Source organism: Carassius carassius, chromosome 2 (assembly GCF_963082965.1).
Source record: "Carassius carassius chromosome 2, fCarCar2.1, whole genome shotgun sequence".
Lineage (NCBI taxonomy): Eukaryota > Metazoa > Chordata > Actinopteri > Cypriniformes > Cyprinidae > Carassius > Carassius carassius.
In genome coordinates this window covers 20,472,241-20,490,024 of record NC_081756.1, presented here as the reverse complement: position 1 = coordinate 20,490,024, position 17,784 = coordinate 20,472,241, and the positions used below count along the sequence as shown (strand labels likewise).

Here is a 17,784-nt window from a genome sequence, read left to right as displayed (position 1 = left end):
ACTTAATTTATTCTACTATCCCTTACTGTCATTGGGCTACGGCGTTGTCAGTAAGGAAACGGGTCCAGATAAGACTGCTGGTGGTTCGCGTCAGGTGAAACTCGCAGTGTTGTCAGACGTTAAAAGTTGTTACTGCGTAATCAAATTAAACCGTAACTATTGTTGTAATTTATTCAAATTCTAACCGAAACGCTATTGTCTATTTATACAACCAAAGAAAAAACATGAAGAGTTTGAAGAACCGACTGAAAAAGCACGAAGTTACCATCACAGTAAGTTATGAGTTTAAACCAGATTTGCTTGTTTTGTTTTACGAGAACTCTTAAATCAGAATTGCGCGATTCTATTTTCTTGGCATAGCTGATTCACTTAAGTTTATTTTCGCTGTGTTATATCATCTATTACTTGTTTTGTCCTCAAGAGGCTTTACTCCGATCATCCAGCATTAAGTCACATTTTTTGAAACTTCATCATGTGTCACATCCACTATCAGGCCGGGACACGGACACTGGTCTTTGTACCGCATGAATTAACGTATTTGCCTAACTTTGGGAAGCTGTGCTTAAACTTGCAGGTCAGGTCTTGCGGGTGTAAAATCATATGGTGCTTCTATAAAGAGGAGACCAGGGTTCACTTTCTATCCGATATCATATTGCGCTTCTAAAAAATTGTTAAGTTTTCTTTTCCTCGAGTAGAACATGAAATGTAAAAAAAAAATACACAACACAAACTGCCTTAAAGGGGCCATATGATGCTGATAAAAAGAACATTATTTTGTATATTTGGTGTAAAGAAATGTGTTTATGCGGTTTAAGGTTAAAAAAGCACATTATTTTCCACATAATGTACATTATTGTTTCTCCTATATGTCCCGTCTTCTGAAACGCGTCGATTTTTACAAAACTGTCATTCTGTAAAGCGAGGTGTGCTCTGATTGGCCAGCTATCCAGTGCGTTGTGATTGGCGTCTGACGGAAATGTTACGCCCCTCAGCATATACTGTTATGGCGTGTTCCAGGTCAAGACACTGGCATGACAGGACAAAAACAATAAAACACATTACAAACGAGGCAGTTGTTGCATCCAGTGGGAACATAATTACTGATTATAATGACTTATACTGTCTTTTTACGCGTTGCGTTGCATATTGCGCTCCGTAAACATAAAACCATGTATGCATTTGGGCTGGACATCCCTGGACTGGACTCCGCTTCATTCATAGTGAAAGCAGATCCGGCGATCCATAGTGCAAAGTTGGTGTATTTCCTCAGTGAACAGCATGGATCAGCTCTAGGCCTGACGGAGTGGATTTCTTCCTCTTTTGGAAGGCCAAAGTATTTTCACTTTCTCAATGAAACCCATAGTTTCTCCACGAAATGGCGCTGGCGGCAACAGAGAAAATAAAAGGTAGGTCTTTTTTTTTTTTTTCTTGAACATTTGGACTGTTTTGCAAATCTTCCCACATAGTGATGTAGAGATGTGGGAGCGTGTTTAAACGAGCCGTTTTGTCAGAAGCAGCTGATCCTTGAGATCCTACCCTCTCTTATTTTTATTTCCATGTCAAAGAGCCTGGCACCCAGAGCAGTGTGGGCGGCTTCATGGGGGTTCGTTGTTGAAGTGCTTTTTTTTTTATTTTATTTTTTTTAGAAAGGCTTTTGTTTTGAATTGACTTTAAAATGAAGGGTCGATTCAGAGGAACTGATGTCACGTTCACTCAGCTTTTGATGGTCATTTGCTCTCTTACACTATGAGCTCAGCTTTGACTTTGACTTGAAAAAGCATTTCCACATGCTTTCAGAACTGGACTATTGTCACTGGTTGCCCGCTGACTTCACAGAACACAAAGGACCATGGGAGCACACCCTCTCTTTTTGTGACCTGTCTGTAGATTCTTTCAGAGTTTCAGCATTCTGTCAGTACATTTACACACAAATATTTCATTCTTAATAAGAATTAAGTGTATTATACTGTATATTGGAACCATATATAAAAAAGTTTGTTTCTCTGATGCATAAAGTCTATAAAAGAGTCTGAAAAGTTCCTTCTTGACACTTGTGGTATGAAAAGGAATTTTTTTTTTAAATTTTAAACATTAAAGGGGACATAAACCAGTTTCTGCCAATCTCATGTTAATCTTCTTGAGTACCTATAGAGTAGTATTGCATCCTTCATATATCTGAAGAGTCTTTAGTTTTATCAGATTTATAAAAGAGAGATACAGCTTTATGATTCTCTCTGAAAACAGTCGAGCTCCTGGAGGCGCGCTGTGGGCAGAGTTAAAGAGTCTTGAGCATGCACAGCTTTTGTGTAGTGATCGTCTGTAAGCTGTGATATTGACAAAAATAAAATAGAAGCAAAAACTTTATTGACTTAAATTTTAATTTGTTTATATAACATTCATCACCAAAATGGCAAAAATTTCCAAAACTCATACAAACCTTAAAGTCCACGTGAACCGGAAGTTGCAAATGACTTTTCTCCAGTGTTGTGACGTATTTTCAGAGAGAAACTGAATACTAAATGAGGAAAAATAGTGGGCGTGGCTTTATTTTTCAACTAGCACCTGATTGGATCTAGGAAAGTAGTTAATGACCGATATCTCACAAACCCCATTTCATGTTCTGTCCAATTTTTTTTGAAGCATTCGCGCATGAAGTGCTTCGAGCTCATACATGACCTCTCCTTCCTTGAAATGTAAAAATTCGAGCCAATTTTTTTCGAGGGATTTTTAGGGAATGGGAAGAGTGTTTTGTGAGTGCCACAACCAAAAATGCACCTCTTCGCCATCTCTCCTTTCACACGCTGTCAGTGCTCGCAAACACACAGGCAGCCTGTCTACTGTCAGTTGGAGGGGCATGGTTACGGATGCTAAGCAGACACCCAAACCGTCAAACCTACGTCATCAGGGAAGGTCCTCCAATGCAGAGGGGAGGGGCATTTTCAGATTGTGATTTAAAGATTACAAAGTCAAAACATTTTTTTGTGTGGATTGACTTGCATGGATGAATTGTTCACCACAAAATGATCAATTTAGGCAAACAAAGTAAATATGGTCAATTTTGATTTCAGTTGGACTTTAATGAGTGAATTTGGCACAGAAATACTCCATATGTCCAACTTGTTTTTTGGCCATGATTATCATGTGAATCCAACTCTTTAGTAGTTTAAATAAGTCAGAATGCATGAAATTGCATTAGATCTCCCCTTTAAAGGAAATAATATGGACTGTATTTGTTAAAAGTCTCTTGATCTTAGATTTACAGTAGATATTCGGGGTTTTATGATTTAATATAAATGTATTATCAGAAAGGTTAAGTTTTTCTTTAGTTAAGTGAAGCTTCCACAGTTTTCTTACCAAGGCATACTTATTGTATTTATTTCTTTTTTGCCAGGTTGTAAAGATGCTTGTTTGTATGTGTGTATCTGATTATATTGTGATTTTAGTTAAGTGAACCACCATACTTTTGATTTGGTCATCCAAATTTAGCTAGATTATAAAGTAAATTATTCTGCATTGCTGCAAATATAGAGCCGTAAAAGTAGACAATCTCACTCACCAAGGCCATTCACCTTTATTGTATGGGAAAACATTACAAAACAATTTCATTTTAGGTTTGCCCAAAATAAATAAAGTCAAACAGGTTTGGAACAACATGATGGTATGTAAACGATGACAGAAATTTAAATTTGGGGTGATCTGATAATGTTTAGTTACTGCAGTTCACTGCCATGTACCATGTACATTCTACTCAGAGTTGTCTTCAAAAGTATCATAGTGTGCAAGCAGTGGTGTTTCTGGTTCTTTGGAACCCTTGAGGCATGCCTGAGGCCTGAATAAAATGAATGCACATTTCCCAGTACTGCATCTCACTCACAGTTTCTGTTTTCAGTATTCATTTCAGTGAACAAACTAAAGCTATCAACCCTCAGAGACTGATTTCTCAAACCTTTCTGCCTACATTTATTTTTTTTAGTTGAGTTAAACTTCCACAGTTTACTTCTGCTAACATCTAAGTGTGATGTAACTGATTTTTAATTGTACAATACTGAATCTAATTGCACAGCGTCTGCTGCCTCTCTATCTCTCAACAATAGTTTGCTGTAGTACCTTCTTTCTTGATTGTATCATCCGTGACTGTCATAAATTGTCTTCAGGATTTTCTTTTTTTTTTTTGGTGTTGCAGGAAAAGTATCATAAGATTTTGTTGCTATACAATTAAACGTTTTAAAGCTGAAGTAGGTAACCTTTTAAAAATGTATTTGTGAAACCTGTCATTATGTCCTGACAGTAGAATATGAGACAGATAATCTGTGAAAAAATCAAGCTCCTCTGGCTCCTCCCAGTGGTCCTATTGCCATTTGCAGAAATACATCGCTCCCGGTAAGAAACAACCAATCAGAGCTGCGGTCCGTAACTTTTTTTGTGTTCAAGATTTACAAATTGTATATAATAAGCGAGTACACCATGAATCCATTTTCCAAACCGTGTTTTTAGCCTGTCCTGAATCACTAGGGTGCACCTATAATAAGTGTTTATATTTGGACTATTTTAGATTGCTTTGGGTAGGTACCGCGGCGGAGCAACCCGGTACCTTTGTGATTCTTCGTAGACATAAACCGAGAGAAGTAGCTCCGGCTACAATGTTCTTCCGCAAGACGCAAGAAGTTCTGTTTTTTTAACCGCTAGAGCGTCAAAAGTTACGGACTGCAGCTTTAAGAGCTTAATTGTTTCAATTGACTATATCATTCATTCCCCCATTCTGTCAAGAATAACCCACGAGTTTTATTTTCATCATCAGTAAAATGTTTTGAGAAGAATTAATCATCCAGTCTTCCAGCAATATCATGCAGTATTTATTTATTTAATTCCTGAAGTGATTGGTGAAAGTACACAAGTGTATAAACATGGTGTATCAGTGTTTGTGCCTGCCTGCTGTGTCTGTCTGAAAGCTTTGCTGTGTTAAGCTCAGGCCCCCAATGTAGTGGGAAACTGACAGCAAGGATTGAAGGTTACTTTAGAATGAATAAATGGCTGGGGGATTACAGGCAATGGGAATTTGTTGTAGTTGAAAGCCCTCAGGCTTTATATGCACAGGTCAAAATGCTGGAACCCGGAACCCTGTCATCAGTACACAGAAGAGCTGAAGCTACTCCAATAAAAAGACTTTCCACTGAACCATTTGATAAACATGTAGTTGCAGAGTCTGGTTCTGTGTTGAGCTTCGATGTCAAATTATTGAGTATATTGACAGAGAGGGTAAATTTAAGTCCAAAAAACAAGGGTTTAGTTTATTAAAGTTGAAAAGTAAAAAAAAAAAACTTATTTGCACATGAAATCAGATGATTTTAAGTCTCAAAGAAATATTAAAGGGATAGTTCACCCAAAAATGAAAATTTATCATTTTACTCACCCTCATGTCTTTCCAAACCTCTAAGACTTTGGTTAATCTTCGGAACACAAATTAAGATATTTTATGAAATCCAAGAGATTTCTAACCCTGCATAAACAACGCGACTGACACATTTGGGACCCAGAAAGATAGTAAGGACACTGTTCATATAGTCCAGGTGACATCAGTGATGTGCTGCTGACGTAGAATCTTGTTTACAAGCATAGGAATGCACATACATGCGTTGTGATTATAGACTGTATAAAAACATGGACATAGTGTCTGCGACGTCACCTGTAGGCATTTGAAGACTGTTTTTGAAGCTTAAAGTGGACGGACATGGCCATCGCCATCTTGGCAGCGCGTCACGCGCAACACTCCCGGATAATAGAACATGGGCAAAGAGGCGGGTGCTGGTTGCTGAGACCACGCCCACCTAGCTCGACAGCAGCAGCAATCCACCTGTCACTCAAAAATGACCCCCTCACCGTTGTCAGGAAGGGCAAAATTAGCTATATAGACCAAAACCACTTTTTGTACCAGGCTGTAAACACTACTATTTTTCTTTTCTTTTTTTCTCTGCTGTAAAGTTGGGCATTTTAACATGGGGAGTCTATGGGGATGACTCTCTTTTGGAGCCAGCCTCTAGCGGCCAGTCGATGAATTGTAGTTTTAGTCACTTCCATGTTGGTTTCATGAGAGAGGCCGGAAGATTGCCGCTAATTTGTTATCAGTGTTGTTCTTGTTACTTAAATTGTTTTATTTATTACTCTATACTAGTTACTCCTTTCAAATGTAGTATTATTAAGGTTTGGCAACCGTAATTAGTTACACTACTAGTTATATTACTTTGCCTTGACTCCCGACATAAGTTGTTACTGTGTATCTCTCTATAAAATTCTAATAAAATATTACCAAAAATATATTTATGCCACATCATTTGACCAAAATCCACATTGGATTACAGTCAAAAGTTATTACAAACACCCAGTGGTGCTTGATAGTGACTTAAGTAAGTGTTGTATTAATCTCATACATTTTCTTGTATAGATATGTTATTGTAGATATAATTTCTGTTACCCATATACGATTATATTTCAAAATGTATTTTATCAAAAACTAAATGAGTGAGTAAGTTTGTAAGAAAATGTTTCATTTTCTAAAAAGATGTTTAATTATGGCAATATAGTTTATATCAGGATCAGAAGGATGTGGGTGGGCAAACCATGGAATGCCACGATTTACACCAGTGTTCAGATCATCTTTTCTCCTGACAATATTTACATCCATTGAATTGAATCTTTTCCATATTCCAAGCTTGTCTTTTTCACTGGTGACTTCATGTGCCTGTGTAAGTTTTGATAATTATGAAAATAGGGCTGCAACTAACGATTATTTTGATAATCGATTAATCTGTCGATCATTTTTACGATTAATTGATTAATCGGTTTATGTACTTATATTTTAGTTTTGCCCATTCTTTTCCCAAGTAAATTATTAATAAAGGGTCTTTATCATTCAACACTTTTTAGCGTTTTTAACCATTTTGCATTGTCATATCCTTATCAAAAATATACCCGGAGTTGTTTTATTATGTGTTAGTAAACCTATGTCGAACTCTTCTGCAATCAAAACACTGACCCATACGTACTCTAGCAAATTTCGCAAGAAGATTTCAAATAATGTTTTCACCATGGCAGTCCTCAGGGCTTCGAAAGTAGTTTAACATCCTGAACAAAGCTTAAGGAATCTTTCAGAACATATTTTCAAGAAGAATAAGAATTAAACAGAATAGGGGGGTAGGTAATCTATCACTTTAGTTTTTTAACACATTATTTTGTACCTGAAACGATTAAACTCATCCACTGCAGCGAAATTAGGAAACTGATTAATAAAAGTGTACTTTCATGCAGCTTAGTTTTAATTTATAGTGGTGGTTCTGGGCCAGAAAATTTGTTGTTGTGCTGGCTGCTGAGACCAGCTGGTCTTCAAACAGGAAAGTTGTCGCCAGAGGTCTGGGTGTAGAGGGCCAGGATAATCTTTTCACCAAGTAAAGTTTTCAAAACAACAGTCCTTCAGGGCTGACTTGGAAAAAAATCAGCCCCAAAAACTGAACAAAGCTGTCTGCACAGGAACTGGCTAATGCTGTGCATGTTCAGTTAATGGACATCTTGTTTCTGTGGCATTGCACAGTGGCTTCAGCCACTTTATTTTTTCCCTGTCCATTTCACTTTTTATTCCATCTCTACAAGTACATTAGAGTTTATTGCTATGAGGTTTATTTGGTTTTATCTTCTGATCAGTAGGGTTGTGACGGTGAGGAATTTTTCCCACCGGTCAAACGACATGTGACAACACCGGTAATACTTGTATCGTGGGGTGGAGTTGGGGGCTTGCACTCTTTTCCTCGCTTTCCTTCACTTTTAAATAGCTTGTTAATGCTCGTGAGAAATAGCTGCAATTCGGCATCGTAAATAATCTTCGATAAATGGCAAAAGTCAATAGCAAGCCTACTGATCATCAATCTGCTTGTGATTTTAGATCAAGATCAAATTACTTGGATTAGTGCGGAGTTAATTTACATAAAAAACTGCATGTTTGTTTGAATCTTTAAAATGCAGTGGTTTCATGCATTATGATTCGTATAAAGGCACAGTCAGGGAAAAAAATTAAAACTGCCAGAATCCTAAAAAATGTGATCCAGATCTTTGATCAAACCGCCCAGCTCTAACTTGGAACATAAATTCACACTATGATGTTGGTAGCCAGGTCATGTTATGTCATTGAACCGCCCTCTCCTTACACACTTTTGTCAGTTTCAAAAAGTTGACAGCTTGGTTAATGGATGGTAAACTTTTGTGAATTTTTGTGAAGTGAATTTTGATTCAGCAAGTTTTTATTTCAGCAAGTTTGTGTACTTCTCATTTGCTCACCTGAAAATGGAAGAAGCTATTTGAGGCAAATGTTTAATGCCATTTGATCAGTGATCTTAAAGCTCAGGGCTTATCAGCAAGTTTTTAGTTGTATGCAGACTTTCTGTGGCTCTTCCTCATTCCTCATTCTGTTTTTGCTGAAGTCATCCAGAGGATGGTTGGAAAGCGGGAGATTTGTGCCGATATGTGTACCAGATGTTACCCGGTTGTATGATTGTCGTAAACAGCAGAACAACTGGCACTTTTCCTCAATGCCCCCAATTTTCACTTCTCCCTTCCACTGTATTGGAAACTGTATCTACTACGTTCACACTATCTTGGAAAAGGTCTGAAAGGACATGAGGCAATTCTTGGCTCACCCTTTCTGAGAACACCTTACACAACCAAAACAGCCACTTTTCTGCTGAAGGATAGGAGACTCGGTTCAATTTTTTGTGCATATGGAACTTGTAAGGAGAGGGATACCATATCTTTGATTTGTTTATGAAAGGGTCATTAAGTAACAGTTTGAGCTAATTAAACATACACTGGCATGTATGTTCTGTATTCATGTGTTTTAAAGCCCTAAGTATTAATAAATTAACAGAACTTATACGTGACAAAAAACAAATGTCTTCTATTCTATATTTTTGTCACCGAAAACCATTGCTTTCTAAGATCTTTAAATATAGCTGTGCTTGCTAAGCAGTAAAGCAGCTGTTTTACTGTTGAGCCATATTCCCACTCATGCCCACACTTGTCTTGCACAGTAAGTGGGTTCAAAACATGTACAAATAACACACTTCCATGAATTTGTATGATTTGTATACCTTAGTAAGGCAGGAACACTCCTTTGTATTTCTTCATAGTGTTCTAAGATAGCAGTATTAATCTGTAGACATGATGCTTTAGAGAATATTGTCTATATATTGATTTTGATTTACAAATAAAAGTGAATAAGTCTCAAATCTGGTAAAATGTTACACATTGCTCTTTGTATTGTTGTAAAATACATTATTGAAAAAACAAGTATATACATTTATATAGAAATCTGAAAGACGTTTCTTTTAAATCTTTAGCAGAGCAATAAAGGCAGCAACATATCATAGACAAGACAGAACAAGAAAGACTATTAATAATCTTTGATTTCGCAGAAAATATCATAATACTGAAGGTGCCAATATAGAGTGCCAACAGAACGCTTATGCGCATCCTGTGCGCAGAATGATGAGCTTGAAACAACACAGAGTCACAGTGCACAGGGTGCGCAGCCCTCCGAGTCTCCATAGAAAGCTGTTCGGCTCGAGTTTATCTTCAGTTCTCTCTTCACAACAGTTCAGTCAGTGTACTGTTTGAGGAAATTAATTACTCCGGGATATTGGTTTATTTCAACTCTGAGGAAGTGTTGGCCATGTTAAAAAAGTAAATCAATTGTGGATTAATGCTTACTGGAGACACGAACCAGTTCAAACGATTCAGTCCAATTTGGTGAACTGGTTCACTAAGAAGAACCGGTTAAATCAAACGATTTGTTCGCAAACCGGACATCACTAGTACAGAGAGAAGAGATATTGATGAGTAGTCTATTAAATCTGTGCGTTAGTTTAATGAGCATTTTCTTCGAACAGTTAATAACCTCTGTTAATGTGCGCTCTTGAAGAGAGTTTCATGACTGTAGTAACTGAACACAACACGCAGTTTGGATGCTGAATGGAGGATGACAGACAGATAGAGTTTATGTGAGCTTGAATTTAATGACTTCAATAATAATCTGTACTTCACATTGAACTATGGAACAGCTTCAGAACACTTGAAATATGTTTTGGTGCTTTATAATGTTTTTGTGCCTTCTGTGTGGCTCAGCAATAAGACAGAATAGTAAACACACAGTATCGGATTTGGATAGGTCTTGTCTGTCCAATACCAATAATATGCTGAAAATGCCAGGATCGGCGCCGATACCGATCCCGAGTATAGGATCGATGCATCCCTAGAGGTAATCCACAGGGAAGAGTAGATGATCTCCGAAAAGTCAAACGAAGCCATTTGGCCAATTAATTTGAAAGTACATGTCTATAAAACTCTGCAATACAATATTCAGTTGTTAAATTTCAATATATTCAAGTAAAAATCTAATTCCGTACTGTTTAATGCCACATAATATTCAGTTTTGTTAAATGACACTTGTCAATAACTTTACACAAAACAAATTCTATTTTGTCATATTATAAGCTCCATAATCGATCGGTGTGGAATGTACTTGGCAAATAAGAGGCTGCAGTCCTTGTGTTGATGAATACTTAAGAGAGATTACTCTTAGATTTACTCATTAATTATGGGCTATTTATCCAGGTATCCGTACCATCCCAACTGCATTTGGACCCCAACACCTTTGGATTAGGTCTATTAATTACAGTATTCAGATGCTGATTTGATTAACAGAGTCTTTGTGATAAAGCAATTGTGTTATGTTGAGAGAAGCGTTCTCAGAATTAATGAGCAGTGCACATATCATTGATTGCATTTATAATCTGATCTAGTATAATCTGAAGTTTTTAGAACAAGGTTTGAAAATTTAAACCAAGTGAATCTGAGGTCCTTTATGAAACTTTGAGGTTTTACTTTTGCTGATCTATTTAATAGGTTAGAGATGTAGAGATGTTGTTTTACTTAAAGGTGCAGTCCAAAACTTTTTTGGGTTAAAAATGATCCAAAAACAATATTTGAGCAAGTACATAACCAGCCAGTGTTCAAAACTATCGACTTTAGCCCAATTCACAACTCATTTGAGTGGTACGGGTAGGTTTTTGCGGGAAATTTGAGCATGGCACTGCATCATTATGTCACGTCAGTGAACATTAAGAAGTTGTCCTGGCTACTAGACTATCGCATGTGAGGATCCCGCAGGTGGCGGATCGTTTAATTATAGCCTTTTCCCACAGCAGCTGGAATAATTAAATGTCAAAAAATCATTTTGACTGTAATCAAGAAATATTATATGAAACGCATGTGAATTAAATTCAATTATATTCCAGTTTTAAATGTACTTCTGATTACAGATAGCCTGGGTTCACACAAGATGTGTATTTTAAAGACAACCAGTTCGATGGGAGCATAGTTTGCCTTTTGGGTATAAAGAATTTCTTAATATGAAATTCGAATGATGTGACAATTCGAGATTAGACTGTACAGAAATTGAAATCTACATGCTAATACACACTATACTCGTAGTCACGCAATGCTGATGCTGTTAACATTAATAATTTGAGAATAAAGTATAATAATACTGCTATAATAATAATTTTTTGCAGGGTTTGATGTGATATGAGCTAATCAATCATTAGATTAAATCACCATTGGTAGCATGATTTATTGTAATCCTCAGCTGGTCAGAACAATGCGTGGCAGACTTGATACTGGTTCAGATGACAATATATGGTGAAAATTCTTATTTGGGTCATATTTCAAGATGTAGGCTATAGATGTAGGCACAATCACCTCACCACAGATTCATCCACGCTGGATCACAACCACAGACTGTATAAAAACATGGATGTAGTGTCCGTGACGTCACCTATAGGTTTCTGAAGAGCGTTTTTGAATCCAAATGTGAGCGGGAGGGCTGTCGCCATCTTGGCAACACGTCACTGAGCAACACTCCCGGAGAATCAAAAATGGGCAAAAAGGCAGGAGCTGTTTGCTGACGGCGTTGACAGAAGCAGCAATCTACCTGTCACTCAAATGGCCATGCCTTAATTATACCTAAATAAATATATATACGTATATATATGTATATATGTGTGTGTGTGTGTGTGTGTATATGTGTGTGTTTTGTACCAGGCTGTAAACATGTTTCTTTTTTCTACTGTAAAGTTGGGCATTTTAACATGGGGAGTCTATGGGATTGACTCCCTTTTGGAGCCAGCCTCAAGTGGCCAGTCGATGAATTGAAGTTTTAGTCTCTTCCTAGTTTGTTTTAAGAGAGGATGTGGAAGGTTGCCACTTGATCACAACCAACACATGGAATATAATTCCACAATGAACTGCAATTCCAGGTTTTCAAACATAGCAACAAAGAGGCAAAACTTACAGACTGCAGCTTTAAAGTGATAGTCCATTTAAAAATGAAAATTTTGCTCACCATTATGCTTTTCTAAACCTGATATAAAAAGATTTTTAATCTAATAATTTAATCAAATTTTAGGGTGGCACGATATATTGTTTCAACATTGATTATTGCGATGTGTGCATTTCCGATAGTCATATTGCAGGATGTGCAATGTAATTGCTAATCTGTATGGACCAGGTATTAGGGTTCGAAACGGCGGTTCTTTGATTAATTGCAAAGTTCATACCATCATACAATGAAGGTTCATCATTTGCATGTGTTTTAGGTCTTGTTGGTTTATACATTCAGGCAATTTTAAACTATTCAAGCTCAAGAGATGCAAAATCGAAGAAAAATAAAATATCGCAATGCAAGTTTTTTCCAATATCGTGCAACCCTATCTTATTTTGGTATATACAAGCAAAGTCAGTGTTGTTTTAGACCCTTTTGACAAACTTTTTACAAAACATCTTTTATGATCCACAGAATAAGTCATACAGGTTTGGAATTTGTGAATAAATGATAACAGCTTTTTAATTTTTGACTGAACCATGTCTTTATTGTAATATGTAACTTAGACAAAGTGCCACTAGTGTATTAATAATAATAATAATAATAATAATAATAATAAAAAAATATATATATATATATATATATATATATATATATATATATATTTTTTTTTTTTTAAACCTTGCGTTGCTTTAAGGTGGCCTACCATCCCAGATAAAGCTACTAATATAAACATTGCTTTTTATCTTCCAAGTAGGGAAGAATTTAATTGGCATTACACGTGTGTGTGTGTGTCTGTGTGTGTGCATGCGTGCGTGGTATGTGAGAAGAGGAGGGGAAGTGAGAAGGAGTTTCTAAAGGGTGTAGTGAGACAAGCCTTAACCTGCCATTCCCAGCATTGGTTGCTGAGTGGGATGGTTGCTTGGCTTAGCTGGCACAGTCACAGCAGTGTGATGTCCTTTCTCTGTCTCTTTCACACTAACGTTCACACTCACAAACACATGCAGATGGGCACTCAACTTTGATATCTGTTCTTCAGTTACACTGATCAACTCTTTTTATTCTCATATTTGTGTTGGTTTATGTTGTTTCAGGTGTTTCCCTCAGGCAAATGCAATATTGGGCAAGATGAATGTTTTCTTCTCTTGTATTTCTGGTGGGATTTTACTGAGACATAGATAAGGTTGGCTATTGTTTGGATTATTTTAATACTGGCGTCAAATCGATAATAAAAAATAAAAATAAATACAATTTCCCACAAAAATTATGGATTGGCCATTAGCACTATAAACACATGATGTCATTTTCATTCATACTGAGAGGGCCCCCTTGCACAGAAAATCCACAATATCCAGTCACAGAACTCATGATCCTCCAGGAAATCCCTTAAATTGATAATGGCATCGCTAATATAGCTGTAAATGAGTAAACAGAACATACAGTGTAAACATTTTGAAATATAAAACAGAGACAATAATCACTCGACTGTGACAATGTTTTATTCAAGCCATCTCTGCTATTTTCATAATAAGTATATTGATAATCCATTGTTCTCTTTCTGGACAATAGGTTTAGAAATGTGAATACAAGGGACATTTAACTTTTAGGTATTTAAATTTTTATGCATCTTTAGCTTAGTTAACAAAAGGCTACCTACTGCCATCAGAGCAAGTGTACTTACTACATTCACGCAGCATTCACTCTTCGGATGCTCTCATTTCCTGAGTGTTGCTTTTTAAGTCAAAATGTAAAAACATGGACACTCTCGTTATTACAAAAATTTGTTGGATTTGTACTATTAGAGCTTTCCGACTTGAGTTCACATGCATTTTCTCAGTCTGGAAACTATTTTTCATGTTCGGTGCCGTTGATGTACTTAAAGGGTTAGTTCGCCCAATTTGCAAAATTATGTCATTAATAACTTACCCTCATGTCGTTCCAAACCCGTAAGACCTCAGTTTATTTTTGGAACACAGTTTAAGATATTTTAGATTTAGTCCGAGAGCTCTCAGTCCCTCCATTGAAGCTGTGTGAACAGTATTCATTTACTCAAACAGTAGACTGACTGAACTGCTGTGAAGAGAGAACTGAAGATGAACACCGAGCCGAGCCAGATAATGACTCGTTCACGAGTCAAGAACCGTTTGTCAGACACGTCCAATTCGAGAACCGAGGAGCTGATGATAGTGCGCATGCATGATTCAGCGTGAAGCAAACTGACACACAGAGCGTCTGAACCGAACTGATTCTTTTGGTGATTGATAATTGCTAATGTTATGAGCCCAGGTAAACCAAAGGCTTGCAGTCATCGCCAATGACGCCTTTACGTCGAGCGCAAAAGAACCGGTGAACCGTTTTCTTCAACCGGTTTATTGAATCAAACTGTCAAAGAACTACTGGTGATCCGAAAACCGATGCAACCGGTTCTTGACTCGTGAACGAGTCATTATCTGGCTCGGCTCGGTGTTCATCTCTCTCTTCACAGCAGATTTGGTGAACTGTTTCAAAAAGATTCGGTTACATCGAATGATTCGTTCGCGAACCGGATATCACTAAACTGCTTTGTATTGAACTCTCTCACAACAGACACGGAAGAGAAGACAATGCTGAATAAAGTCGTAGTTTTTGCTATTTTTGGACCAAAATGTATTTTCGATGCTTCAAAAACTTCTAACTGACCCTCTGATGTCACATGGACTACTTTGATGATGTTTTTCTTACCTTTCTGGACATGGACAGTATACCGTACACACAGCTTCATTGGAGGGACTGAGAGCTCTCGGACTAAATCTAAAATATCTTAAACTGTGTTCCAAAGATGAACAGAGGTCTCACGGGTTTGGAACGACATGAGGGTAAGTTATTAATGACATAATTTTCATTTTTGGGTGGACTATCCCTTTAAGTCCTTTTGTGGAGAACCAGAAGACAAATATTTCTAGGGCTCTAGACTCATTCTTTCCACTGGTTGCTCTCTTGCGACTAACTTTCTCAGTTGGTCGCACGAGCACATAATTTTGGTCAAATTTTTTCCCCCTACAACATGGGATTCATCAATGCATGCTGATGAACTTTTATCGTAGTTCATAGTTATATGGTAACGAAAGTGTTCAACATTCAACGCGTCCTTTTTCATCATCATTAATTGTGATTTTAAATTTTGTTAACAGGAGATTCTCTCATTATAAGCAGGGCTTTGTAGCTTTCACTTTCAAACTCGATATCTTGGTGTCATGTTTTACAAGAAAAGATAATTGTCTGTTTTGCATATATACCTTTCACTTTTTAAGACTAAAATCCTCCACCTTCGTAGTGAGTATAAACCTGAAGCGCTGGTGCTGAAAGTGCCTCTCTTCAATTTATTAGTGAAATCTGACTCCTTGTATACGATGTGTGATGCAGGACTGTAGAGCAGCTCAGATGTGTGATGCAGGACTGTATGAAGCTGGAGATTTGGAGCAGCTCAGACCATGCACTCGCACAAGTGTGACCACGTCAAATTTTAACTTGCACATTCTCAAAACATGGTCTCGCAGTCTAGAGCCCTGATTTTAATCGATCGCTCAGGCATGACGGTGAAATGAGGGAACCAAAACCTGCATTCTTGTACATACTGGTTACATGGGTACCGGTGCCCTAGACATAGATGAGTTTTCTGAGGTAAGACAAATATTGTTTAATGAAATACGTGGACCACCCAATAATGCTGTGAGCAAGTTTTTGCATCGGTTCATTTTAAGATCCCCTGATGTTGATGCAAGTTTGGGTGGGAAATTTTGAAGAAATCCTCATGGGATGGACAATAGCTAGAGTCACAATACATCATAGACTTGAACCATGAGATGATAGTCTCTCTGTTGGTTATGTAAGCAGGTGTATGTGTGCTAATGCTAGCTGGACAATTAAAGCACTTAATTTATCGGGGAACGGGGCATTCCCTTCAAAACGAAAGTAACGTTAATCCTCTGCGTCTTCAGCGGCTCAGATGTTGAGAGTAAATAACACTTGCTATGTTCATTATTACATCCAGCAACAAAACACCTCAGTTGCTTAATCAGAGACATTCTTGCCTTCCCCTGCACCAGAGTTGACACAATGGCGGACTGATGATGGCTCTCAGCTCACTCAGAGTAGGCCTTGTCAATCAACTATCATGGGAGGGGCCTGTGCAGAACTATGTCATTCTGACAGGAATCTCAGAACAGCCCGATTAGAGAAATGGGATTTTAAAATAGGGATTTAAAAAAAAAAACTCCGTGTGGATTTTTAGCATTATACACACTTCCAACAAGCATGTATGTTCAAACAACAACAAAAGTGAATTTTGCATCTGGTGACCGATTTAACAATAAATTGGATCACTGTTCAATTAAATACAACTGAGAAATTCCAAGTTGCAGTAAATGTTACATTAGTTAGCTCAACGTAAATACATTTTTTGAAATACACATCTAGTATATTTGAAATTTAAATTAATGAGTTGTTGAAACTAAAAGGTATTTTTCACTTTTTTTTTTTTTTTTAAGGCAATCAGTTTGATTGTTTTTTTTTTTTCAAGTAAGGGTAACTAACAGTTAAGTTTTGATTTGATTCTTTAATCATTAGTTATCTAAGTAAGTATGTAATTGCTTGAATTTGCATGTTATTTATGCATGGGTTTATGGTTGATTGAAAGGATTGCAGGAACAGTCGTCTATCTCAGTGGTTAAGTCAGTCCATTAGGGGGCTCCAGTGTTATTGTAAAGAATAGGAAAGAATTTAAATGTGAGAGAAAGTGCTGTCATGCTCCACTATTTTCCACCACAGACCAAAATTCACTAAATGGGAGCAGGCGAGGTCACTATAATGTAATGCCAAAAATCCAAAGCATTCTCCACCATGACTGTTATTATTAAAGAGACGTCCTTTTCACTTTTTTTAGCTTCTTAGATATTTCACTCCTTCTCTTTCATTTTTCTCTCTTTCTCCCATGTTATAAGAGTTTTTATAGAATCTTTTATCCAGCTATGCCAAGTGTTTTTTTTTTTTTTTTTTTTTTTTAGTGTCAACAAGTACACAAACACCTGTAGAAATATCAGATCATCACAAGCTCAGAATTTTATGGTTCTCTTGGTTAAGACAGCTTGCACATTTTAGAGAGGCTCACTCCAAAGCACCATAAAAGTTGAACTTTTATATAAACGTAAGTTGCAGAGGCTATTGTTTATTTTGGCCCCTTGACATGGGAAAGGACCCTATTTAATTTAGTTTGGAAAAAAAAAACAGTTGAAAGTGGGCTAAGTTATAGTGGGAGTTATTTAGTCTGGAATTCATCCTCATTCGTCAGAGTGGTGATAGGGCTCCGCTCTGGTGGAATAAGATAC

The 17,784-nt window shown here is 37.1% G+C and overlaps 1 protein-coding gene across 2 annotated transcripts in view; it reads left to right on the top strand.

Annotated features, from left to right (window-relative positions):
• Window positions 1–65: 65 nt before the first annotated feature.
• Window positions 66–17,784, top strand: part of LOC132105948 (uveal autoantigen with coiled-coil domains and ankyrin repeats protein-like) — a 63,094-nt gene continuing 45,375 nt past the window's right edge. For both annotated transcript variants that reach the window (XM_059511534.1, XM_059511516.1), the window contains exon 1: window positions 66–272. In XM_059511534.1, coding sequence (XP_059367517.1) covers window positions 225–272 — 48 coding nt within the window. In that variant the 5' untranslated portion in view covers window positions 66–224. The remainder of the gene's footprint in view (window positions 273–17,784) is intronic.